The sequence below is a fragment of the Bipolaris zeicola genome (genome assembly GCF_000523435.1).
Source record: "Bipolaris zeicola 26-R-13 unplaced genomic scaffold scaffold_122, whole genome shotgun sequence".
Classification (NCBI taxonomy): Eukaryota; Fungi; Ascomycota; class Dothideomycetes; order Pleosporales; family Pleosporaceae; genus Bipolaris; species Bipolaris zeicola.
This window is the reverse complement of record NW_006912171.1, coordinates 13,265-37,174: the sequence shown is the minus strand read 5'-3', so window position 1 is coordinate 37,174 and position 23,910 is coordinate 13,265. Positions and strand designations below refer to the sequence as shown.

The window sequence follows — 23,910 nt, the reverse complement described above, 5'->3', positions numbered from 1 at the left end:
CCTTCGACCGACTATCACGCCTGCTCTCTTACGCCTTATTCATATCCCCTAGGCATCTGCCACCAATTGCACCATTGCGCCTACCACCGTGCGTCGTCTCGCCCTCCTACCCGCGACCTGCTCTCTCGTCGCCCCTCCACTCTTCGCACAGCATGCTCCGGTAGCAATGCTAGCAATTTGGTCCCGGGCAACAGTAAACCCGGGATCCTGCAGGTGCATGTCATGCGCCTCCAACACAGTCGTCCGCGCACGCACAAACAGTCCAGCGCCCTTTCGTCGCTCGTGGTCTACACCCGGAACACCCACATCAACTTTCCTATACACAGCCATTTTTGCCGCAGGGCTGACTGTTGATGCAAAGGCCAAAGCGGCCAGGAACACGCAATGGGAGCAGGTATTCGACAAACTGAACGAGCCCATCGATGCTCAGAGTCCAGTCGACAGAGACACGAAGCCAAACGTGACGAGTGCTCACCCCTACGAGCATTCTGAAATCTGTGGCCTGTCATTTGACGACCTCCCTCAAGATCTTGACTGGGCTGCTGTGCAGAGGACCATAGGCATGGACCTTGTTGAAGATCAAGTCTTGCAGACGCAAGAGGTTGAGTCACAGATTCGCGATTATGCAGACATGGCATGGGATGACTTACGCTTTGATTCGAGATTCCCCGGCGCCCAGCTGCTCGAATGGCCGGCAAATACAGGCCCGGATCTCGTGCGCTACAACCTTCCGCCTCAGTCACTATGGGCACCAGATGCCTTGCGTCTGAACGCCATGCGGAGACGGCATACTCGGAAGAAGCTGGCCATACAGGAGCTTTCCATTGCAGTTCTTATCCATGAATTGCTACACCAAGCTAGTGTTTTCCGCTTTTTGAACACTGCGAGTGACGAATTGAACAAGCTGGCACCACAGATCCTAAAAGTTGTTAGCATGACCGAAGTCGAACGCAAAGAAGCACGTTTAGAGATTTTAGATGCACTTGAGAAACTCTACAAGACTCGTGTAGACAGTCCTGCCGAAGACTTTGCAACTGCCCGCATCCGGGTCAATCCCCTAGCAATTCCGAGCTATCACCAGGACGCCGATGGCGACTTTTATGGCATTACAAAGCAGTTGAATGATGGTCTCAAAACCTTGCTTCGCGAAACACCCCGCGGCAACGATCGGAAGGCGGCCCTCGCTGTCGCAAGAATATGCCACAATCTCCTCATTTCCTCCGCTTCTCCGGATCTGCAGACATTCAATACCCTGCTGGTAGGCTTTAGACGCTGGCGTCGCAGGGAGCTAGTTGAGCGCGTCATACCTGCACTTTACGCCAACAAGATACGACCTAATGAGATCACCTGTCGCGAGATTCTGGATCATTACACGCTAGGAGGACACTCAGCAGCTGCCAGCTTCTCACGCTTTGTAGCCAAGATGAGGGGCTTGGAAGATGCCCTCATGCTTGCAAATCCAGATGTCAGCATTAATGAGGCCAGCCAAGATCGCCTCATCCGCGTCAGCCCAGAAAAGGTTCTTCAAAAGGTTCATCCAACGCCCATGGTGTTTGGTGCGCTCATAGGTGGTGTCATCAAGTTTGCTGGTTTTGATCGAGCTCTAGACATCTATTACGAGATGAAGGCAGATGGCTGGGGTCTTGACGTGCGAGGACTAACCAGATTGTTGGGCGATTGTGTACGCCGAGCTGATTGGGAAGGTGGCTTATACGTGTGGGAAGAGATCAACGGTATCAAGACACGCGTGAAGCATCACGATATGGCGAAAGCGTACAGTCACATGCTCAGCTTGTGTTCCATCACTGGCAACACCGTTGCCTTCAATCAGATCTTGAACGATCTAGCCAGGGGAGGGTTTGATCGCAAGCTCATCATTGATGCGGCTACACGAACGACGAGCTTAGCAAAGCGCAAGAACGAATATTTGGCTCCGGCTTGGGTTGCCGATAATGTCATGATTGCTGTGTCGCAATATGTCCAGGACGCCAAACCCTCTGGGCCAGAGGTCGCGCCAGATGTGATCGATACTGATGACGCAGCGCTCTCACAAGACGAGTTCGATACTTTCGGAGATATTGAGCATAATACGGCCGATACCAAAGAAGCATGGGCATCTTGGGTCGAACATGAGTTCGGCGTGAGGCCAAAAGAGCCAGAGCCATGAGATCTCTATGGCTCTCTGTACATTACATATGTTTATACCACTGTGCATATCAGAGCATTGGGCCGGCGTTTTACGGTGACTCTGAGTATGTACGCGACAATGTGAACTATGGTTTTTTTTCTCTTCGAAAAGTCGTCCATATCCCTATCACTGCAATAACCTATTGCTGCTTGCACAGTCTCAATCAGCGAATACATTCCCACATCTGCTCGCCATGCGAGCAATGTTGATCCCTTAACTTACACCTAATAACGGTGGAAAGCCGAATAAACGTTTGCGGATACCATCCCGCAGATGTCACCCGATTGCTATCTTGCCGAGGACATGCTTGTCCCTGATTGTCTATTTAGATTACCCACGCTGCACCACAATTTACAGTCCCACTTCCACAACTTCATCACCGAGGTCAGGAACACTTAGTGAGCATGGTCAAGGCTTTGCATCAGCAAGAAATAACTTGGGACTGCTATCGTTGTTTCTATTGGATCGACGTCCTCTGCCGCTGTTGCCACAATGTCGCCCAAAACGCATGGCTGACACTCAAGCACCAAGCTTTCCAAAACCCCTTGGCACATCGTATCCGAAATCGACGACCTGACGTTCAGCCGAAGCTATCGAAAGTCTTGCGTCAAGTTACGTCTCTCTTGCAACATTGGCGTCGACCACGCACAAATGGGCTCAGATGCTCGCTTAACTGGATCGCGCAGATTCAATCTAATCACCTGCATCTGCAGCCAAGGACAGCTGAACATGTACTACAAGGAGACTGTATCAGTCACACTGATAGTGAACTGGGATTACTGGTCTTGGCCAGTGCGCACCACTCTCATAGCCGTTATACAGCCAAGTATTCCTTTCCCCGGATTTTCTTGCTGTCTTTGGATCTAGACCTCTCGGTGTTTCCCTGCATATCACCACGCATCCTGCTGAGCAGGAGCGCATTCACCCCGTGGAGTCCATATGCATTTGCGCAATCTGGGTCTAGAATTCAGAATGCATCAATATTCTTTTTGCTTCCAGAACGGCTCGGCATCAGGATCTAGTTTGCACCCAAGACATTTTCAAATCTAAAGATCAGCCACCTTTGGATGTCAAGGGACACGACAGATGGCGTGTGTACCAAGACGATTCTGCTTCGCAGCCGGAGGAGCGACACCTCTCCGCACTGTGCCGATAATAGATGAAGAGGGAACATTCTGCGCTATCGTTCGCGCCGGAGAACGGTTGGCACTAGCAGTATTGAATGCGAGCCGTTTGACGCTGAACGCACAGGTTGGGACACGGATTGGCTACAGCGAAGCTGAAGGTTGGAGGTTAGCGCAGTGAAACGGCTGTGTAGCGCCAGAAGGAATACCACCTTGAAGATACATCGGGTTGCGAAATCACTGCACGACGTGTCACTTGGATTCGACGCTGCTGCATCCATCCCTACCGCATGCACGTTTAGGGGGTTTAGTTATTCGAGGGTACCTTGCGAGCCATGCAGAAGGAATGTAGTACAGCGATACCAGATGGTCCGATATTGCAGGAAGATTGTCGTGGACAGGCAAGAGTCAAGAAGAATATGTACGCTGTCGTCCTCGAAAGCTCGTTTGCTTATAATAGTTATACTCCAGGTACAAGCCGGGGCCTATCAACGTCAAACCTTTGGTGTAGGAGGAAGAGCGAACAATTTCATTCGGAACATCGGATCTCACATCATGCGGCAGCAAAGTTTGGCGCCCAATATGTGTGGCTGTCAAACTCTGGCTGAACAGGTCCCGTGTCTCTCTGTCGCGCTAATCCGAACCTGGAAGGATAGAGTACTTTACCCAAATTGCAAGCATCTCGTATCTATGGCCTCGAACACAGCAGTCACCTCACCTGCCCCACCCGGTCAAGTACTACACGCTGCGCTATAACGAGGGATGGGCAAAGTTTGGTTCAGACCATGTGCATAAATTGCGTCCGATGTTTCTGCTGCAATCACTCGCCACTCACGAGAGTCAATCTGATATATTTATATAAAACCAGTCCCAGCCACAGACAAACCCCTCCTTTTTTTTCCCTTTGCAATCAGACAGTGAAAATAATTCGATCTTCGATTTCCCTCTTTGTTTGAATCATCAACCCAACAAGAAAGACGACAGTCAAGCGAAAAGAAAGACAGAAAGAAGGAAAGTGAAAAGATGCAGTACCGACTAGTCTCTATGCTCGCCGCAGGCATATTGGTGGCCATGAGCAGCGCCGCGCCTGTCCCATCAGCCGACGTACGTACTCATCCAGGCGAAGCAAGCCTTCTGCTTCCCCCTTTCACAGTTACTAACCCAAGCCCAGAACCTATCCATCACCAACCCCCCAAACACGATTGAGCTCGGCAAGCCCTCATCAGAAATCTCCTGGGGCAGGAGCGTCGCCACTGAAGTCACCAACCCAGACATCGTCGACATTTCGCCTCCCACGTCCGAAATCATCTGGAGCAAGGACAAGAAAGCCCGTACCGACGAGCCGCCCGTCAACCCCGACGACATCGTGCTCACGCCCCCCAACTCGGAAATCATCTGGAGCAAGGCCCGCAGCGTCGAGTTTGAAAAGCCAAAGGATAGCTTCAACTTGGGTAACGCCAACACGGTCGTTACCTGGGGCAAGCGCGAGTCCACAACCACTGTTGGTACGCCCGAGGATACGATTGAGCTGGGTAAGCCTAGTACGGAGATCACGTGGAGCAAGGAGAAGCGTGATGAGCTTGTTACACCGGATGATAGCATCAGTCTTGGTAAGCCATCGACGGTTGTGACGTGGTCTTAAGCTCGAGAGGGAGTAAAAAGGTTGGTTGTTAAAGGAGGAAAGATGTTCTCGGGGCTCATTGGCAGTTGTGTATATGTTTTCTCTTCGGTGGATGAGGTAGGTCTTTTTTTTTGTGACTAGACGAGAATGTAGTTTCATAGGATATACAATTTTTTTATTCTTTTCTACTTCCTGAATGATAAAAGAGTTTATGAGTCAATCAAGTGCACAGTCATGATGTTTTCTTTAACGCAATTATGGGATGGCGCTTCGGTGTCTTGGTGATAAGACTGCGCAACCCTTTCCTTGATTTTCCAAAGTGGAAGAGACACAACATCACGTAACCATTTGTCTTTTCGTTTCTGGGTATGTTTATACAATGCCTTTTTCCCAGCCACATAAGCATATCATTAATTTGAAGAACATCTCTTCTACCTTTTGACAAATACAAACACCAACGACCAATTTCTACACAGAAGATGAAGTCATCAAAACGATCCCTCAGCCCAAGAGTAATTAGCCCTGGCGATACCAGTTCTCCTCGGGATCCTGCATACACTCGCCCATGGTGACTGCGCGAAGGCCCTTGCTGTAGAGGTAATCTAGCATGTAGCCCGTAAGGGTATCAGCAGTGAGCTGGTGAATATCATGTGCAATAGCCAGCCTGTTGTCGCTGCGCGTGTCGAGAGCTTGCTTGAAGTTGTTCTTTGAAGTCTCCATCTTCGCAGGGGTAAGGTTGTTGTAGTCTATTTTGTTGTGTTAGAAATACTGTTATGTTGATAAGAGAGTTTGAAGAAAACTTACCATCAGTGTCGAGATCGAAATAAGAAATGACATAGCCCAGCTCAGCCATGATTTCCTGGCACTGTCCATTGCACGACGAATAGGGCGGACGCATGTAGGTCGGGAAGCGGCCAATGATGTTGCGAATGGCCATTTCGTTCTTGACCATCTGGTCATAGACCTGTTCCCTGCTAATGATGGAGAGATCCTGGTGGCTCCATGTGTGCGACGCTACTTGGTGTCCATTGTTGTACATCTTCTGCACAACGCCAGCCCATTGTTGGTCAATGGCGCCCTTGCCAAGATTGTTGCCGGTAACGAAGAAAGTAGCATGGCCTCCTCTTGCCTCAAACTGCTGCATGATGGACTCGGTGTAGGAGAAAGGTCCATCGTCGTATGTGATGGCTACTGTGCCGGGGTTTTTGCAGGCGTAGATGCCTGCACCACCATAAGGAATGCTGCCAAGTTTGGGCCGGGGGACATTGCGTGTGCTCGCGCCGGATGGGGTCTTGTTGGCGTCGCATCCAGGGCCGTAGTTGAACAAGCAGTCGGGTGCTTTGCAGTGATCTTTTGTAGTGCCGCAGTAACCGGCTGCTGAGCAGCAATCGTTTCCAGCACATTTTTGATTGCCGTTTGCCGGACCACAGCGTTCGACTTCCTGCCTCGTGTCAAGAGCAGGCGCAGAATGAGCAGCGTAGAGAGTTTGGAGGCGAGCGAGAGGGTTTCTAGCGCGTAGCTCTTTCGGCATGCCAAACGTCTTGGGCATGCCTTCCATGCCTGTTCCATGGGCAGCGACAAACTGTCCGGCCAATGAGGCAGCAACGACGTGTGAGAAACGCATTCTGTTAGACCAGGGGTTTCAAATGCAATATTGCTTTTAGCTGGATACGACAAAAAAGTAAAAGAAAGTAGAATTGCAGATTAATTATTGCTCAGGGTGGGGTCTAGAAGAGTAGCGATCTGACTGCGTGAAGAAAGGAGGGAGGAGGACAGGGGGGTTGTCTTAAGTAGAAGGGAAAAGGATATGTGATGTGCATGAACGCTGATGGTAGTGGCGCTGCTTGAGGGGCGGAATTCAGGGCACCCGTAAGCAGTGGAGTAGGTACTGTTGAGGATCAAGACATCTCGCCCTAGCCAGACATTGGTCCATGGATGATGATGGGTTGCATATGCTCATTCAACAATCGTATGGCGGTTTGTATCTTTTTTTTTCGAGTCAAACTCTCGATAGTGTGTATAGTACGAATTGGTATAACGGGACGAGAGGTGCTCATGGTACATGTGCTTGGAGTGAAACTGTTGTCAGCAGCCAAGACGACTAGTCTTGGTGGTGATGTGTCGTCATGATGGATCGACTACTCTACCAGATGCCGACAAGTGTGTATGCACGTTGACGATCAAATTGGCGCTGTAAGCTCTCGTTGTATGGCAGCCAACCAAGTTACTGTATACTTGTTGACTGGTTATAGGAGTACTGTAAGAGTTTTTTTTAGAACAAAAAGAAGGTACTAGTAGGATATATAGTTGAAGCAGTATCCTAAGCAAGAAGTTGAGAGACGAAATATGTGGTACGGGAGTAAATAGTATGAGAATTGGGCAGTTGAACCATGGTGCCCGTACAGTAGACATGTCTGTAGGTGTGGTACCTATGTATGTACTCAAATATGTAAGTACTGACCGCGACAAGGCCATGGAGCGTGGGCGGCAAGGCAGGACTGGACAGAGGTCCAAACAGAGGTCCAAACAGTGATGAGCTAGTGGATGGCATGCATCCGTCTGACTGCCTGTGCGTCGCGTTGGACGTGCAGAAGAAACGTCATTGGGCGGGCGCACCCCAGACGGCGCCAATGCACCGAAATGTAGTCGTGGATAGATTTGCGTGTGTATGACTAGATATAGATCTTTGGCCCGCACCGTGTCAGACGTTTGTTTGCCATGTCATTCGACTCCACCACGACCGGCCAAAGACGCTGGCTGAATTGCTGGCTTGGTGGGCAGCAGCTTGGCGGGTGCTTGGAAGCAATATTGGCCTAGGGGCTCCGGATGCTATTTCGGGCGAGGAACTCGCATTGGCGTGTGCCAGAGGCCGAGTGGAGCACAGGGGGGTGCGGGACTGTGGCTGGTGAGTTTCCCAAAAGGATCCTGTCCTATAACCTTTTGTTTTAGCACGACTCGACAAACTCACTCGGACTGAATTGTTGTTGTGATTGAACTTACATATACGAGTCTTGCCAACAAGACTACGCCTCTTGGACTTAGCGACAGCTCACAAGCCATGGCCAAGCCCGACGAGCGGACTGGCGCGGAAGAGAAACACATGGCCATTCGAATAAACGACGCCAACCAGCGGTACACTGAAACGCGCGCGTGGTTTACTTTAATAAAGCGCGTTCTAAGCTTGTAGGCGTTGCCAGAAACAGGCTAAGCACAACCGGCGAGGGGCGCGTGTGCATCCGTATCCGTTGCACCCCTCGTCCCAAACCACACGCCTCGAACAATCCATGCCGGCTGCCGGCCCAGGGCGGCGGGCAACAGAAGATGAATGCAGTGGAAAAGAGGATTGTCTTGTGTTTGCCCTCCTCTTTCATTGACCTCTCTGGCCTGTTTCTTCATCTTCACTGTCATCGTCGTCGTCTCGTCGTCGTCGTCGTCATCGTCATGTCGTCGAAGCATGTGATGGTGGTGGGAATGGTGGTTTGGTAGCTGCGCCTCATGGCGTGGTGATTTGAGGGGAAGGCCAGGCACACACAATCACACGCACACACACAAAAACACAGTGTAGCCCCGTCCAGCCTGGCGGGTGGCGCTTGCGAGGCTCCACTGCTCCTTCCTACCTTGCCCGTTTGAATCAATACTCCGTATAATATACTAGCACCTCAATCCACACTCATCGTGCCTCTTTGTTCGTGGGCCCTTTTCTCTGCGTCCTCGTCGTCGCCGTCAAGTATTCTTCTGTACAACACCGCAGCTATTCGATCAACCCATTTATCTTCCTCGATTTTTCTCTTCCCGGTGTATTCCTTACTAACAGTCATTCACTCTTGTACTACCTCTACCCTAATTACCTAGTCCGTTGTCCATCAACCACCTGACTGTTCTTCTTCTCCATACACTGTACTTGTACTTCTTCTTCATCTACGCCTCTACGGAAATCAAAGCATCTTGTTCACTCTCCCAACATGTCTCGTTTCCCATCCCTTGGAGCCCTGCTCCTTCCTCTAACCGCTCTGCTCGTCTCGCCCACTCACGCCACCAGCCCCTACACCAGCAGCATGAGCGAAACGCCAAAAGACAACAATGCAGACTGTGACTGCTACATGGTTTCGTCCGGGGCAGAGGCCAAGAATCCATCCTATTTTCAATACTACCGTTTCTACGACTTTCGCAACCTACCCGGCGCCCTCGACCAATCACCACCAACGATCAACCAGTCGCAAAACGCTGCACAACTACCAACATGGCAGCCCGACTTGTTCAACAGCGATGCCTGGAACTTCGACTGGGGCATCCAAAACTGGAGCAAAGATGCTACCTCTGACTTCCCTGTACCACTGACCAACTCGCCCGCAAACATCTATCTCGGATCCGAGCAAGACACATCGTACCTGGCGATGCGTACAACGCGCGCGTCGTCACACCAAACAGCAGCGGAGATGGAGAACCAGCAAAAGAACCTGATGCACGCTTCTCTGCGCATGTACGGGCGCGTGCAGGGCTCCTCAGGCGCAGTCGCAGGCTTCTTCACCTTCTTCGACGACAACAACGAGTCCGACATTGAGATCTTAACCCAAGACCCCAAGGACAAGATCCGCTACACCAACCAGCCATCCGTGGACAAAGCAGGCAACGAGATTGCCGCCGCGTCGCTGGACCCAGCCAACCTGCCCCGATGGGACGACTGGCACACGCATCGCATCGACTGGCTCCCCAAGCAGAGCTACTGGTTCCTCAACGGCGACCAGGTGGCCCAGAATACCTACTCTGTGCCTCGCAAGCCCAGCTACCTCGTCCTCAACATGTGGAGCGACGGCGGGGAGTGGAGCGGCAACATGAGCGTCGGCGATAGTGCAGAGTTTCACATCCAGTGGATCGACATGGCCTTCAACACCAGTGGACCGTACGAGGGTGAGCAACAGCAGGACGACAAAAAGAGAAATGTAAAGAGGAAGGAAAAGAGCTGCAAGACGGTGTGCAGGATTGATGGCGTCAAACAGGTTGGCACCCCAGAGGTCGCCTATGTTGGTAGTGCAGTCGTCTCCACTGTGTCGTGGAGTCTAATGGTCGGAGTCGTGGGTGCTGTGTCTGTTTTCATTAGCATGTAAAAAATACAACAAGAAGAAGGAAAAAGGCCACTACGGTCATCTAAGACCAACTCTTTGAAATGCATCAAATTCATACACCCTTCTATCACTTGACTCATCCAGAAAACAAAAACAATGCATGCGTATCCTTGCAAACTACCTGTTCAAAATAAAACCACAATCATCCACGCCAAATATCGTACACTACACTCCATGCACAGCATCACTCAACGTGAGCCATGTCTTCAGTTTTCTCTCAACCAGCCTCCGGGGTATTCAACGGCTTCTCCTCGTCCATTCGTCGCGGCGAAAAAAAAGGGAAAGGGTGGCAACAATGCCAGCGGATATAGGTATATATACATTGACATGCTCTCTCATGTCAATCCCCCCTCATTCCTCCGCCCAAGTGTCATTTCTCGTCGTCATCATCGTCCTCGTCTCTCTCGTTTTCATATGCGATGCACTAGTCCTTTTCTTCTACAGAAAACCCCTCGTCCCCCCCCTTTTTTTTCTCTTACAAGAAATATTCGCCCCGGCCTCCACGGCCTGCCGGTACGGCTCGCTTGTGATCGGGAACGGCCGAGAATATTTGGAACTCGGGCTTGAGGTCTTCGCCAAGGTTCATAATGGAGGCAACATTGCCGCAGCGGTAACAGTAGTTTGGCGCCGACCACACCGTTACGACATCCTTGTCCTTGAAGTGGTATTTGTAGCCTTCGTTGACTAGCTGATGAGCTCGCGCAATGAGCTGCAGGCCGTTGACATGGTTGAACTGGGCAAAAATTAGCCTGTGTACGATTTCAACAAAGTCACGTGTCCACGATACCTCTGAAGAGACCTTGTCTCCAAATAGCCAACCCGCACCTCGAGGCGACACTGCCCATGTGTCCACCTCTTCAGGATCACTCCAGACAAGATCGCAAAAGGCACCCTCGTGGGGGATTTCTTGGGCGCGGGCGACAACACGGATCTGGTCCAGTGTTCGAATCTCTGGGCTCAGTCCGCCATGAACGCAGAGGACTTTGCCGTCAACAATGGCAGCGAGGGCCAGGAAGTCGAAGACCTGACAGCAAGCTTTCCATACCGAGGCATTGCCATACTTGGTCTGACACTCTTCATAGAAGCCGTAGACTTGAGTGATTTGCCTGGATTCGTGGTTTCCGCGTACTAGCGTCACGCGATCTGGGAATCTGGGGCGGGGAGGTCAGCATGGCCATGCGTCATAGTTTCTTGTTGGGCGGGCTTACTTTGCCTTGAGGCACATGAGAAGGGTAAAGGTCTCGAGGCTAAAGTAGCCACGGTCAACAAAGTCGCCGAGAAAGATGAAGTTTTGCTGGCCGTTTCCGCCAACGGTGTTCTTGCTCGAGTCGGCGTCCGAGGCGGAGCCAAAGCTGCGGCGGTCGTTGACACTCCGGCTGCGGCCGCGCTCTTCCTCGTCGTCGTCATCGGCATCCTCGTCGCCGTCGCCGCCGGGGGGACTGGCGGGGCCCGTGTAGTTTGGGTCGCGCTGGAACCTGCGCTTCATCTTGCGCTTTACTTTTGGGTCTGTGATGCTAGTGGGGGGCTCGAGGTCGGCCGGGTTGATTGTGCTGGGGATGGTGACTGGCTGGGTGAGGGGCGCTGTGGGCGTGTCGCTGGGCATGCCGCCGGCGACGCGGAAGAGCTCGAGAAGGTCGTAGAATTGGCCGTGGATATCACCACATACCGTGACGGGGGTGCGGACGGGCTGAATGTTTGACTCTGGGAAGGGGCGGCGTGTTAATGGTATGGAGGACGAGGCGCGGCCGCGGCGTATTCACCTTCCATCAGGCACTCCTTGACAATCTCGCAGAGGCGCTTCATGTCGGCCTCGGGCAGGTACTTGCATTGCTTGGCCTGCTCGAGCCATTCATCGGGGCCCGCGCCCTTTGCCAGGCGGGCAGGGCCTGGCTGTGGGACGTCGTGATCTTTGCCCATGGCGGGGTAGCGAGAGAGGGAATGTGTATGTATGTGTGTATATATATGGGGGCTGTAGATGTGTGCGGCGGGTGGGTAGGTGAGAGAGCGCTGGTGTGGGTATATGGATAGAGGAGGTGTGGGCGTGTGGGCGTGTGGGTGAATGTACTACGTAGGGCAGGACAGGGCAGGACAGGGCAGAGGTTCGGGCTCGGGGGCTCGGGGCATGCGTGCGTGGGGCTGATGGGATGGGGGAGCGGGCGGCTCTGCCCTCCAAGCCTGGCGCCGCCGCTGCCTCAACATCGACTCGACTCGACTGCAGCAGCCGCGCAGTGCTACGGCCCACGACGACTACCCATACCGCATCCCTACCACGCGTACATACAACAAGAAAGCTGCCACTGCTACTGCCATTCACTGCCACCGTCCTTCTTGCCTATTCGACACCCAATGTCCGCTCGCACCACCCGCCCCTCTCCCCTCCTCCACCACCACCACCACTACCACGACCGCCATCACCACCTCGCTCCCCCACTGCCACAACCACCACACTCGCCATAAGCACCCTCAATCTCTGTGATCCTTCCGGCTCCTCAGGCAGTCCCAAGCACTGCCATGGCCCCTCCTCCACCCCCCAGCGCCGGCGTCCTGCCCGTCGCCCTGCTTCAAAAATCACAAACAGCCCACACGCCCCGCGGCCAGAAGCCCCCGCAGCCTCGCCTCAAGCTCATCTGTCGTCGCCTGCCTCCGGGTCTGACCAAACAAGAGTTTATCAATGTCCTGGGCGACGACTGGAAATTGGGCGTCGGCAAGATTGACTGGCTCAGCTACCGCAAAGGCAAAATCTCCACCGACGCCGCAAAGCCCTCGAAGCCCGCCCGCGCCTACCTGCACGTCACCAAGCCCGACCACGTAAAGGCCCTCGGCGATCATGTTCGTGCTCTTTCCTTCCACGATGCTGCAAAGTCGTGGCAGGACCCCGTCCTCGTCGGCCCCCCTACGCTTGAGTATGCTCCCTACCCCAAGATGCCTGGTGGCCGCCGTCGCAACGACAACCGCCAGGGCACCATCGACCAGGACCAGGAGTTCAAGGACTTTCTCGAGAGCCTCACCAACCCCATCACCAAACCCCCTGCCCCAGAAAGCGAAGCCCCCAAGGACAAGGTCAAAACGACGCCTCTGATCGAGGCACTCCGTGAGAAAAAGGCAAACAGGGACAAGCCAAATGCAAAGCCTAACCGACAGGCTCGTGCAGAGGCCAAGGAGGATGCCGCAGAGCGCGCCGAAAAGAAGATCTTGACAAAGTCGACAAAGGAGAATGCCCCTACCGCCCCCGACAAGACCCGCCGTTCAAACAAGGCCGACAAGGCCCAAGCCACCAAGGATGCCGTCAAGATACTCAACAAGGAAGCTGCCTCTTCGAAGACATCTGCTGCTGCCACCCCGGCCGACAAGGCCTCCGCAAGTCCAGCCCCAGAGCGTAAGCGCGGAAACGTCGCACTTGCAAAGTCGATGCTCCAGCGCGACCTTGGAGTATCACCCGCCCCCAACCGTCGTCGTGGCACCAAGCGTGAGGTTACGTCCGCCACACCCGATGCTGCTCCCCCAGCCAAGGAAACAAAGCCATCTGACGACAAAGCTAAGGACACTGCCGCTACCCCTCCAGCCGTATCCGCTACCCCAGACAAGTCTGCCCACCCAAACAGAAAGGAACGCCCAACCCGTGCCGAACGACGTGCGTTCAAGGCGAACCAGGGCGACAAGGCTAATGATAAGGCTTCGACTACCGAAGTCAAGTCACAGACACCAGCAAAAACGCCCGCTCCTCAGATTCTCAAGAAGCCCCAGCCCACTCAGGCACAAACAACACCAAAAGGCCCAGCCGCCTCACGAGCCCCACCATCAGAGCCTGTTGCCGCTAGAAACAGCCCTGCTTCAGCGCAGCCGCAGGCTCCTCCTGCAAAAGCAGACAGTACTCCGACCCCTGCGGCCAACAACACCTCAAAAGCTGCCCCGGCACAGTCTGTCCCCGCGCCTACCAGCAAACAAGCCTTTCTCAAGCATGCCAACCCCAGCCAGGGCATCACCGAGCCACTCATCGAAGAAGCCATGAAGCTCTTTGGTGCCATTGAAAAGGTCGAAATCGACAAGCGCAAGGGCTTCGCCTACGTCGACTTTACTGAGCCTCAAGGTCTTCAAAAGGCCATGGCTGCGAGTCCAATCAAGATTGCCCAGGGCGCTGTCCAGGTACTCGAGCGAAAGGAAAAAGTGGCCAGGAATCCTCGCTTCAATGGCCCCACTCCACCAGGCCCTGCTCGTGGCGGAGGTCGCACCAACTTTGCTCCCCGTGGAGGACGGGGTGGCCGTGGGGCCGCAAGAGGTGGAGGTCAGGTCAACGCCAATCCCGCTCCAAGTGCTGGCGATTCTGCTCCTACCGTTGCTCCACCTGGCCCTGCCCCCGTTGCAACATGAAGAGAGGATTGTGGTTTCTCCTGTGTTGGAAGCAAACAAGGACACTGGATGTCGCACAAAGACCATGGAGAATGTAACTTGATCAACGTTCATGGTTGCAGAGACTCACAATCTTGTTACAACAGAAGAGTACCGCATCAGTCTTCAATCGTCTAGAATAGCCGCCCGTCATCGATACCAGCCACGTCAATGTATCTGACTTAGCCAAGTGCATCACTATGTAGTCGCACACAACACACATTATCGTGCAACAAATGTGTATAAGCTGAACATGGATTTCTACCAGTAATCATGGGACCTCGATAAGACAAGTGAAGGTGGCGTCTAGAGAAGCGATTACTATAGATATGATTGACGAGACCTTCTATCCGCTTGTATCTCTCAAAGGGAACTCAGAGTAATCACATCAAGCTATATACAGTCTTATCCATCCTCTGACTTAATGCTCCTTTTCTATGAACTTCTTGGTCAACTTTTCCATCATCTGTGCATGAGCCACCTGTCTGGCACGGGGAACCCTGGACTTGGGGACAAGATGAGAGCAGTCCTGGAGAGTCTGTACGTTGTTGCCAATGACTGCGAACCGGTTCCATGCACTTGTAAAAGCATTGGCCCATAGCGCGGTCGACTTTGCGAAGACGGCCCATGATCTATAAGTCTATGATTCAACACTAGTCAGTTTCTTATCATTATATCAAACGTCTTGAAAGCATGTAGAATACGCACCTCGGCCGCGCTGGACATGAGACGATCGCTCCGAAGAGAATAAGGCGCAGTTCCGGCCTTTGTCTCTGCGTAATACCTAATGTCGCAAACAGCTGGCGTCGAGTCGAGTGATGCACCAGCTCTCGAGGGATCATCTTGGAACTGAATCGCTATGCTGTGTGTTCCAAGTAGCGCAACCACGTCTTGAGGGGAGAATCCCTTGGCCGCGAACATGCTCAGAATCTTTTGGACAGTATCCGAGCTCCTGGGTAGGCCGTTTCGTGGTGCAGCTTGTGGGCTGTCTTTTCTGCCCACAAGCGCCTGAACCTGGGGGCCGAGCGGGCATGCTGAAAGTGCCATTGCACCAGCAAATTGCACCATGTCAGCAGCACCAACACGGTACTGAATACGCTTCTGGTTGAGTGTCGTGCAAAGCGCTTGCAGTCCAAGGTTCTCGACTCGTGAGCATTCTTCCTGGGAAAGAATCAAGCTGCCGTTGCAACCATCAGGCAAGCAGTCGTGGAGCACAGCGCGAACGGCTGAGCGAGCTGCTTTGTTGCAACCTCGGAAGAGATTCGTGAGATCGGCAGCGATAGTCTGCCAAACAGCAGGGCAGGTGCCTGCACGAGGCGAGATGTCCACGGCGGAGATGGGCGTCACCGCAAGGGCGAAGAGGGTGATAGCGGAAGGACGCATTTTAACCAAAAATTAGAATCTTTTGAATAATGTGTGAGGAAATCTCGGGTCGTTTGGACTGATATGTAGGAATAAAGGAATGTGAAGCAGAGAGAGCTTGAGAGAGTGAATAGAGATAGATATCTACAAAGATGTTGCGAATTGCTGTGATTCTTCCTTCATTTTTCGCGATTGAAGCTCGATACTTGTAGTCACCTACACGCCCTCCGGCCTTCAGTCCTCCGAACCGAAAGGTCAAAAAGGTTAAATACGAAGAACAAGCCCGAATAGGTTCAGGTCTGGTCGAGAGGAACAGAAGCCGCTACATCGCTACGGATTCATTTCCACGATGATGATGATGATTAACTTTTCCTTCTTCATTTTGCTTCCTCATCACAAAAGAGTCTTACGCTTACCCGTCTCACTATGAACCACATGTAGAAAAGGCCCCACCATGCTACTTACCCTTTGATCTAAGTATGCCATCTAGTCATCAAGTGTAATTAAACCAACGCCTTCGCACCACTTACAAAAGGACCGTCGCTAATTGGATCCTGCCAGACGTTGGAACCTCTGACGAACTGTCCAGGTTGCATGTGTCGCAAGGGGCGGGAGAGCTTACATGATATTAATAGCACCGGCGGTGGGATTTACTAATTTTGCGAATTTCTGCGCAAAGAGGCGCCTTAGGCATGACGTGAGATGGTCCATGTTACATGCGGGACGGAGGCAGCCGTGCCGCCATATTGTAGTAAAACTAACTTGCAGTCGAGAGAGAGTGAGGCAAAGAGACATGTTCCATTATCTCTCTCTCCTATTGCTTGACGCCTTTTTGTTTTTTACTCGGCCATCTCATGTATTAAATGATCAAGACTAAAAAAAACCCTGTGATGCGAAAATAACACTTTTTCACTCTTGACTATATTCCCATCTCCCTTGTCCATGCACCCACCCACCCCCACACACTATGGAGACAACAAAACACAAACCTCCAGTCCAGCACAACACCCAAATTCACTTCGCACGCGACCTCTTCCCTCTCCCCTCTCCTCAGCCTATCATACCGCGCCCACCCGCAGTCTCACCGGACCGAATCCCATCCTAATTTACACCCACCAACCCACTCTACACCTGCAAATTTCCACTCTCCCAAAAGCTAAACCCCATCTAAACTCATTAACCCAACTCTCCCCCCCCCCCCTTGTCTTCATGTATGGTAAGCAAGAAACGTTTGTTAGTAGGGTTTTGTCGGTTACATATAGATTAACTTTTTTGAGAGAGATACACCGTACAATACACTTTACGGCTTACGTACGTGCGATGCACGCAAGAGTGAAGCATCGAAGATACACATACACACACACACATATATATATATACATATACATATATACACACCGCCACAAACATCACAGTCTCCCCATCGCCCTCAGCCGAGATCGAAGCAGGAAAAATAAAAGAAAAGAAAAAGGTACAGTCAGCTTACGCCTTCGATCTAGACGATTAGGAAAGATAGGGGGGGGGGGGGAGGTGGGTGAGGTTAGGCGGGTTAATTCCACGAATCGGAATGTTTTTGTATGCAAGTGATTTTTTTAGGGTTGTGGGTATATATATCAACTTGAACAACTATAGTTAGTACTTATATTTAACATCATCATCATCATTGTTGTCGTAATTGTTGTTGAGGAAGTCTCATTAAGCAACGCTCGATGAGGGGGATATATCAAGTAGTAGAAAAACCTAGTTATAAATTCTTTTTGAAAGAACTATGTATAGGAAGAAGAAAAAAAGAAGAAAAAAAGGGTAAAGGGTACCCATTCTGGGACTTCGTTGTACTAGGCCTTGCCTTTTTTGCACCACAGAGGTTGTGAAAAAAAAGCATATAATTTCGGTGATAGACTTTCTTTTTGCGGCAATGAGTTGTGGCATGTGTGATGAGCAAATCAGGTCTTGCTTGACTGCAAAGTAGTATAGTGTCCATGAAATACAACATGATTATCACGACGAGATACTGCACCATCAAGTAAGAACAACAGGCAAGATTGATACAATCAGACTTGACAGCTGACGACAAAGGCCTCGTTGATCACGAACAATCACAACACAACAGCATCAAAACTCAACTCATCAAAAAAATGCAAATTTCCTTTTCTCCCTAAACTCAAGACTACCCTACTACCTACTACACTACCCCAACTAAACTTGCAAGAAAGAAAGGGTATCAAATCGACACAAAAAACATTTCCCGCCGCGAAGCGTAAATAGTTCTTCTTTTGATATTCTCGAAACATTGATAGAGATAGAAAAAAAAGGTTGAATACACGAAAGAAAACGTAAATACAGAGAACAAAAAAAAAGTTAGACTCAGCCTCCCGCTAATGACGTTCGAGAAAGAATAGAAGCAAAAAGAAAAACAAGAAACAAATGCTATACGCTCAACAAGACATTGCTCGGGAGACCCCAACATGCTTGTGCCATAAACAGGTCAATGATAGTGCAAGAATGCAAATTGGTCATACCGTCGTGTCAATTGTACAATTAAGATGCGTGAAAAAAAAGAGGGCGCAATTTCTTGTACCCGGCTCGAAGATTAAATCATGGGGGTTTCGCCACCTTGGTACACACCGGCTTGAAGTGTGTCTGGTGGCATATTGGCGCGGAGCTCCTTGGGGTTCCTGTAGAAAGGCTGGCTGTTCTCTGGAGATATGACTTGCTCCATGGGCTGAGGGTAGGGCGGTGGAGGAGGTGGAGGTGGTGGGATTTGGTTCACGTAGGAATCAGAATGACTGCCATCTGCAGGGGGAGAGCGGGCACCTGGACCCCGTGGAAAGGAGAACTCGGGCACACTCTCATATGGAGATACCTCGGCACGGGTCATTGGCGGCGACTTTGCGCGTTGAGGCCCGCGACTAGTGCTACGCATGCGTTCAGTGACCCGCTTGAAAGTCATACCAAGATTCTCGCTCACACTACCGCGTCCCCGTCGGTGAGCATGTGGGGAGCTAGAGGTCGAGGGGTTTGTAGGCGACATTTCCGTGGGCTTCTCGCCTGGGCTGTTACCCTCAATGGCAATGTTGATCATGCCAACACCGCCAATGTTTAGCGGTGGTGGAGGCGGTGGTGGTGGAGTTGCCAAATGCTGAAGCTGAGATAGCAGAGGGGGCGCCGTCTCGTCCGGAGCCAAAACCACAACCTGGCTTTCATGGATGGTCTCGGCAATGCTGGCTGTAATCGGAGGTGGGCTATGGCGCTTGTAGTTGGGTGGAGGCAAAACTTCGGGCATTGTGTTTTGTCGAGCATGACCGCGGGATCCCCCCAGAGAAGGGCGTCGACCAACTACGGGGTATGTGGGGGAGACATACGAGCTAGACGGCAGCTGCATATCCTGGGGAGGAGCCGACATTGACCGTTGAGGTGAAATGGGCTGTCCAAACGTTGTTGCAGGAAGAAGAGGGCCGATGTCGTCTTCCTGTGCGCGTGGAGAACCTTGGGCAAATTGCATGTCATTGGGGATACTTGGCACAGCAGGGATGTCCTCTTCGTTTGGATCAGCAGTCATGTATCGAGGGTGGCGCATGGCACGTGGATTTGCTGGCAGGCCAATGGGCACAGATGTCGTCGAGGTTGGACCAATCGCAGCTCGATTCGTAGGCGAGTACCTTTTGCTGATCTCTGGGTCCGCAGTTTGGCTTCTCTGGATAGGGTCTCGATACATAGATACTGAGCTCAGCATGTCGTCGGTGTGCGATCGCTCGTGGGAGACGGGTCGGAAAGCAAGATCGCCAGGGTGTGGAATGATTGGAGCAGAGGGTCGTCGAGCCAGGGACAGCCTACGCTCCTCTAGCTCTCGAGCAGCTAGTGCCTTCTTCGACAAGGCTCCGGGGCGCATGCGTGAGGCACCTGACCGTCCCGAAGTCAAGGATTCGGGAGATGGGTCTCGCGTGTGGACTCGGGTGCGACTGGACTCCCTCAGCACTGGCGTAGGCTTTCGGCTCATGGATCGGTCGCGTGGTGCATGGCGCTCAGAAGAAGCCTCACGACGGCTGCTTGTGACACCTTCCACAGCACGACGGCTGCTGCTCCTTTGGCGCGGACGAGCAAGTTCTTGGTCAAGAAAAGATTCAGATTCTTCCCGATGCATAGGTTGAGGGGATACGGGCGAATTCTCCCCACGTGTGGCACTCCGGCCGCGATAATCTGCTGGACGACGGCTTGACGCTCGGCTGGCACCTTTGCTGCGGGCGCGTGCGGCCCCTTCAGGCGATTCTGTGCGTTGTCCTGCTGTCTTGGAAGAGGATCTGGTTTTGCTCGCTCCATGACGCACTCGGCTTCTTGCGGTACGAGTGCTGGCAACTGATTCAGTAACTACAGGAGATGCAATGCCAATCTTGTAGAACCTCTCATCATCAAAGTTTTCCGTGTTGGTGCCAGCCTCTTTCTTGGTAGAAGAGTAGATGCCTGCATCCTCTGGAGACATTGGTACAGGCGATGAAGGAGAGCGCTTTGCAGGGTGAATATAACGCACACCAGAGCGCCCACGGTTCTGTGAGTCCTCACGGTTGCGGCTGCGTGTGCGCGCGGTGCGCGAAGCAGGTCTGTCTTCGTTTCTTGAGTTGGTGCGGTTCTGGGCATAGTGGTTTGCCTCCTCAAGACTGCTGATGTATTGATCAATGCTACGTGCCTTTGCGCTCTTGATGCTTGCGCCGGTCAACGGAGGACTCAGTCTGTTTGTGTAGCCGGTCTCTGGGCCTTGCTCTATAACAACAGTCTCCTTCATATCGAGATGGAGATCCTGGATGTTTCTACTCTTGGAGCTGGCACGTGAATCGCTGCGCTTGTCCTTCAAGACTTCGAATACGCCTACCGCTGGAGACGGTAGGTGATCGCTCGACTTTTCAGGGTTGAAGGTTGTTGCAGACAACACGAAATCCTTGGAGCCGCTTGTTGCACGTCGTGTGGAAAATGGCAGGGTTTCTGCTTCACGACCAATATTGTCAACGGCAGTCCTAGGATGAGATTCACCGCGTTGGCCACGGTCAGGAATAGCCAGCGAAGCGAGAGACTCATTGTTTGTCGTGCCTCTACTAGCATCGGATCGCGAGGGAAAGCGCTTCCGACCGTAAGAACCCGGTGTTGCAGTCCGCGCTGAAGAAGGCTCTCGAGAAGCATCACGAGTAGCGCGTCCGATCCAAGCATGATTTCCAACAGCAGGGCTGATAGCAGATTCGGCAATGGGGGTGACACCAGCATTCATGGGTGTTTTGTCATCCTCCTCGTGGACGATTTGCTTGGGTTGTGGACCACGGGTGAAGTCTGTGACCAGCTTGAGCGAAGCCATCCTAGCCGCCACTCTGCTGCTACCGATACTTGGTGGCGACAAAGGTGGACTCAATTGAGAGCCGAGTAGTGCTTGCTTCTGTGCAGAGAAGACAGCGTCCTGAGCACGGGGCGAGAACCAGGGCTCGGTGGTTTCCAGACCCATACACGAGAAGCATCTTACAGCCAACTCGGCCTTGCCGTGTGCGACGGCATACTCACCCCATTTCCGGACCAAGTACGATTGTCTCTGCCAATCAGTTGGGAAAGTTAAACATGTGAGCAATATAGCCTCCATGTAATACTTGCGAGACACATAGACCTCGATGGCGTCGTTGTGCTCGCCCAACCCAAGGAAGATTGCGACTGCAGGATGAATATCGCCCTTTTCGAGGAGGCGCTGTACAAAGGCCTCACCGACCTTTTTCTGCGAACCCTGACCCATGTTGCTCAGAGCCAGCAGCATCCAGTCGGAGGAAGTCATCGACTCTGAACCAACCATGGACGCCATAAGGTCAGCACCGAGGTCACCCAACCATTTGGAAAGGAGCACAGCAGCAGCAGAGCCAGGTGGGTGACGTGCAACTAAATAAAATTGTCAGTTCGAGTCTGTAACAAGATACTAAGGGAATCTTACGTTCATCCTGTACTAGCTCGTCAATGTCATTGTCCCAGCCAAAGACAACTTTGAGCATGTTGAGTCGAAGGTCGTCCGGAGTGCGTTCTGGTCCGAGGTCCGAAGGGCGGAAGGGAACATCGCCAAGCCGGGCTTTGGTAAAGGGAAAGAGGTCCATATGCTCGGTTTTTTGAGCCTCTTCAGGGCTTCGGAGAACTTCTTTTCGTAGCCCTGAAGTTGCATAACGAGATGATGATGCGGTTGATGATAACGACCGGATTGACACACTCTCACGTGTTGATGTACCCATGAGCGAAGATGTGCCCGAAGAGAAAATGGTACCTGAGCCGCCAGAGCTCTTGGACCGCGTAGAGCGTTGGGAGCCCTGTGAAGGCCTGTCGTATCGGTAACGTGGAGCACGGCCGCTTCCAGATGACCGCGAGCTCTGAGAGCCTCGACTTGAAACAGGACTCAGGGGTCCAACACGATCGCGGCGCTCCTCTTCCAACTGATCCATCTCTTGAGCAATCTTCTGCAGCGGCGACATAACGACGCCCTCGTCCGCGCTGCTCTCGGATTCGGATAGCGTTATCGGCAATGACTTGGCGGGAAGTGCAGTGAGTGGGGTTTCCATCTGTTTCTTCTGCTCATCTAGGGAGATTGGTGGGGATGGCGGTGTGTTGGCGGGAGCATGCTGAACATTAGCAACCATGGTTGCTGGGCCATTGCTAGGATTGAGGTCATATTGCTGGATACTCGAGTTGCGTCCAATAGTGAAAAGGGTGGCAGTGGGTCCGTAGTTGCAAATAGCGGCAATGCCATCAGCCGTGGGTACAGTTTCGTAGGAAACTCTCTTTGTACGAACATCCCAGGCGCAGGTTTGCCTGCAGTGACAATCATCAGCTCAGAAAGGTCAGGTGATCAGTGTGATACATACCCTTCAGTATACTGCACAATGCGGCCATTCTTTGACCAGGCAAACCAGCAGGGACCAGGCTCCCGTTGCTCCTTTTGGTTGAGAACGCGGATCACACAGGGACTGTCGCCTGCATGAGGTGCCTTGGGTACACTCCACACGCGGAGATCACCATCTGCGGTTTGGGCCGCCAGCATCTCCGACTTTTGCTTGGATGATGAGCCATGCCAGGCCAGACCCGCAACGGGTGAAGGATGTCTGGGAGTAGTGAGGGTGTGAAGAATGGTAAAGGAAGGTTGCAGAGTTGCAATCAGTATGGATCCATTGAGGTAACTGGAGCAAGTCAGTGGAAAGGGGCTCAGGAGATGGACCAAAAGCTCTCTGGAACGCACCCAATGGCAAATGTCCTGCAATCTGCGGCGGGTGCGAGTGCTGTGATGGGGTCAAAAATGGTCCTTGCCGAGAGGTGCTCGGATGTTGAGGGTTCAAAGAGTATGATGTTGCCCTGAGCATTTCCTGGTTGACTCGTTAGCACCTTGGCGCCGATTACACGGCAACTACAGCACCCCAAGAGACTCACCAAAAGCAACATTTCCGTTTCTCATCCAGGTTGCGACCCTGATTTGTTCATATGACGCAAAGCGAGCTACTTCATCGCCCGTGAATAGGTCCCACACAATGGCGGTGGAGCCGGCGTCATACGACACTACCAATCGGCCCGCGCCTCTTTCACTGGTTGTGTCGACAGATATCCACGAGACGTCTTCACGGTGTCTCTCAAAACGTCTCTCTACAGCCAGGGTATCGTGGTGAAGGCACAGGATTACGTTGCGCTGGGCGTAGAGCAGGAAGGAGCCGGTGGCTGCACAGGGCTCAAAAGCAAATTCGTCCTGGCCGGGCGTCGGGGGCTTGAGCTTGACATCGTTGGAGTGGACCGAATTGCTTTTGATAGAATTGGAGTTGGCGCGCTGCCTCAATCCAGTCGACATGGTGAGAGCTGGATCTGTGCGGAGGTCGGATGGTGGTTAGTCGGGGTATGTTCCGCCAGGGCGCAGGAAGCGCATTCCGGTTTGCAAAGAGGCACAGAGAGAGATGAGGAGGGGGAATCTGGGGGAAGACGCAGATGTAGGAGGAGGAGCGTGCAGGAGAAGGAGGCAAGTTTGCAACTCACTGCAGAGAGCAAGAGCGCGCTAGACGGGCGATGCGCGGACAGCTCCACGGCGTCTGGAGGAGGGTACCGCTTGGCCCCGCCTCGGTC

The 23,910-nt window shown here is 52.5% G+C and overlaps 9 protein-coding genes across 9 annotated transcripts; 5 read left to right on the top strand and 4 right to left on the bottom strand.

The window, feature by feature from the left end:
• Positions 1 to 166: 166 nt before the first annotated feature.
• On the top strand, positions 167 to 2,167 carry COCCADRAFT_101005 (uncharacterized protein; the record flags this gene model as incomplete). Its single annotated transcript, XM_007715970.1, has 1 exon — positions 167 to 2,167. One exon carries the CDS (start codon positions 167 to 169, stop codon positions 2,165 to 2,167), a length of 2,001 nt encoding a protein of 666 aa, XP_007714160.1.
• A 2,168-nt stretch (positions 2,168 to 4,335) lies between these two features.
• Positions 4,336 to 4,954, top strand: COCCADRAFT_101030 (uncharacterized protein; the record flags this gene model as incomplete). Its single annotated transcript, XM_007715969.1, has 3 exons — positions 4,336 to 4,416; positions 4,484 to 4,660; positions 4,718 to 4,954. The coding sequence occupies 3 exons, from the start codon at positions 4,336 to 4,338 to the stop codon at positions 4,952 to 4,954; spliced, it is 495 nt and encodes a 164-aa protein (XP_007714159.1).
• Positions 4,955 to 5,449: 495 nt separating this feature from the next.
• On the bottom strand, positions 5,450 to 6,557 carry COCCADRAFT_101008 (carbohydrate esterase family 4 protein; the record flags this gene model as incomplete). The annotated part of the gene is made up of 2 exons (XM_007715968.1): positions 5,450 to 5,679; positions 5,738 to 6,557. The coding sequence occupies 2 exons, from the start codon at positions 6,555 to 6,557 to the stop codon at positions 5,450 to 5,452; spliced, it is 1,050 nt and encodes a 349-aa protein (XP_007714158.1).
• A 786-nt stretch (positions 6,558 to 7,343) lies between these two features.
• On the top strand, positions 7,344 to 7,750 carry COCCADRAFT_27755 (uncharacterized protein; the record flags this gene model as incomplete). The annotated part of the gene is made up of 3 exons (XM_007715961.1): positions 7,344 to 7,366; positions 7,404 to 7,575; positions 7,616 to 7,750. 3 exons carry the CDS (start codon positions 7,344 to 7,346, stop codon positions 7,748 to 7,750), a joined length of 330 nt encoding a protein of 109 aa, XP_007714151.1.
• A 1,145-nt stretch (positions 7,751 to 8,895) lies between these two features.
• Positions 8,896 to 10,038, top strand: COCCADRAFT_27754 (glycoside hydrolase family 16 protein; the record flags this gene model as incomplete). Its single annotated transcript, XM_007715960.1, has 1 exon — positions 8,896 to 10,038. One exon carries the CDS (start codon positions 8,896 to 8,898, stop codon positions 10,036 to 10,038), a length of 1,143 nt encoding a protein of 380 aa, XP_007714150.1.
• Positions 10,039 to 10,531: 493 nt separating this feature from the next.
• On the bottom strand, positions 10,532 to 11,973 carry COCCADRAFT_38370 (uncharacterized protein; the record flags this gene model as incomplete). The annotated part of the gene is made up of 4 exons (XM_007715967.1): positions 10,532 to 10,789; positions 10,844 to 11,207; positions 11,265 to 11,757; positions 11,817 to 11,973. The coding sequence occupies 4 exons, from the start codon at positions 11,971 to 11,973 to the stop codon at positions 10,532 to 10,534; spliced, it is 1,272 nt and encodes a 423-aa protein (XP_007714157.1).
• A 594-nt stretch (positions 11,974 to 12,567) lies between these two features.
• Positions 12,568 to 14,424, top strand: COCCADRAFT_27752 (uncharacterized protein; the record flags this gene model as incomplete). The annotated part of the gene is made up of 1 exon (XM_007715959.1): positions 12,568 to 14,424. The coding sequence occupies one exon, from the start codon at positions 12,568 to 12,570 to the stop codon at positions 14,422 to 14,424; it is 1,857 nt and encodes a 618-aa protein (XP_007714149.1).
• A 439-nt stretch (positions 14,425 to 14,863) lies between these two features.
• Positions 14,864 to 15,825, bottom strand: COCCADRAFT_100992 (class II peroxidase; the record flags this gene model as incomplete). The annotated part of the gene is made up of 2 exons (XM_007715966.1): positions 14,864 to 15,082; positions 15,151 to 15,825. The coding sequence occupies 2 exons, from the start codon at positions 15,823 to 15,825 to the stop codon at positions 14,864 to 14,866; spliced, it is 894 nt and encodes a 297-aa protein (XP_007714156.1).
• Positions 15,826 to 18,394: 2,569 nt separating this feature from the next.
• COCCADRAFT_101000 (uncharacterized protein) lies at positions 18,395 to 23,641 on the bottom strand (the record flags this gene model as incomplete). The annotated part of the gene is made up of 5 exons (XM_007715965.1): positions 18,395 to 21,705; positions 21,758 to 22,620; positions 22,674 to 22,985; positions 23,045 to 23,168; positions 23,233 to 23,641. 5 exons carry the CDS (start codon positions 23,639 to 23,641, stop codon positions 18,395 to 18,397), a joined length of 5,019 nt encoding a protein of 1,672 aa, XP_007714155.1.
• Positions 23,642 to 23,910: the final 269 nt, after the last annotated feature.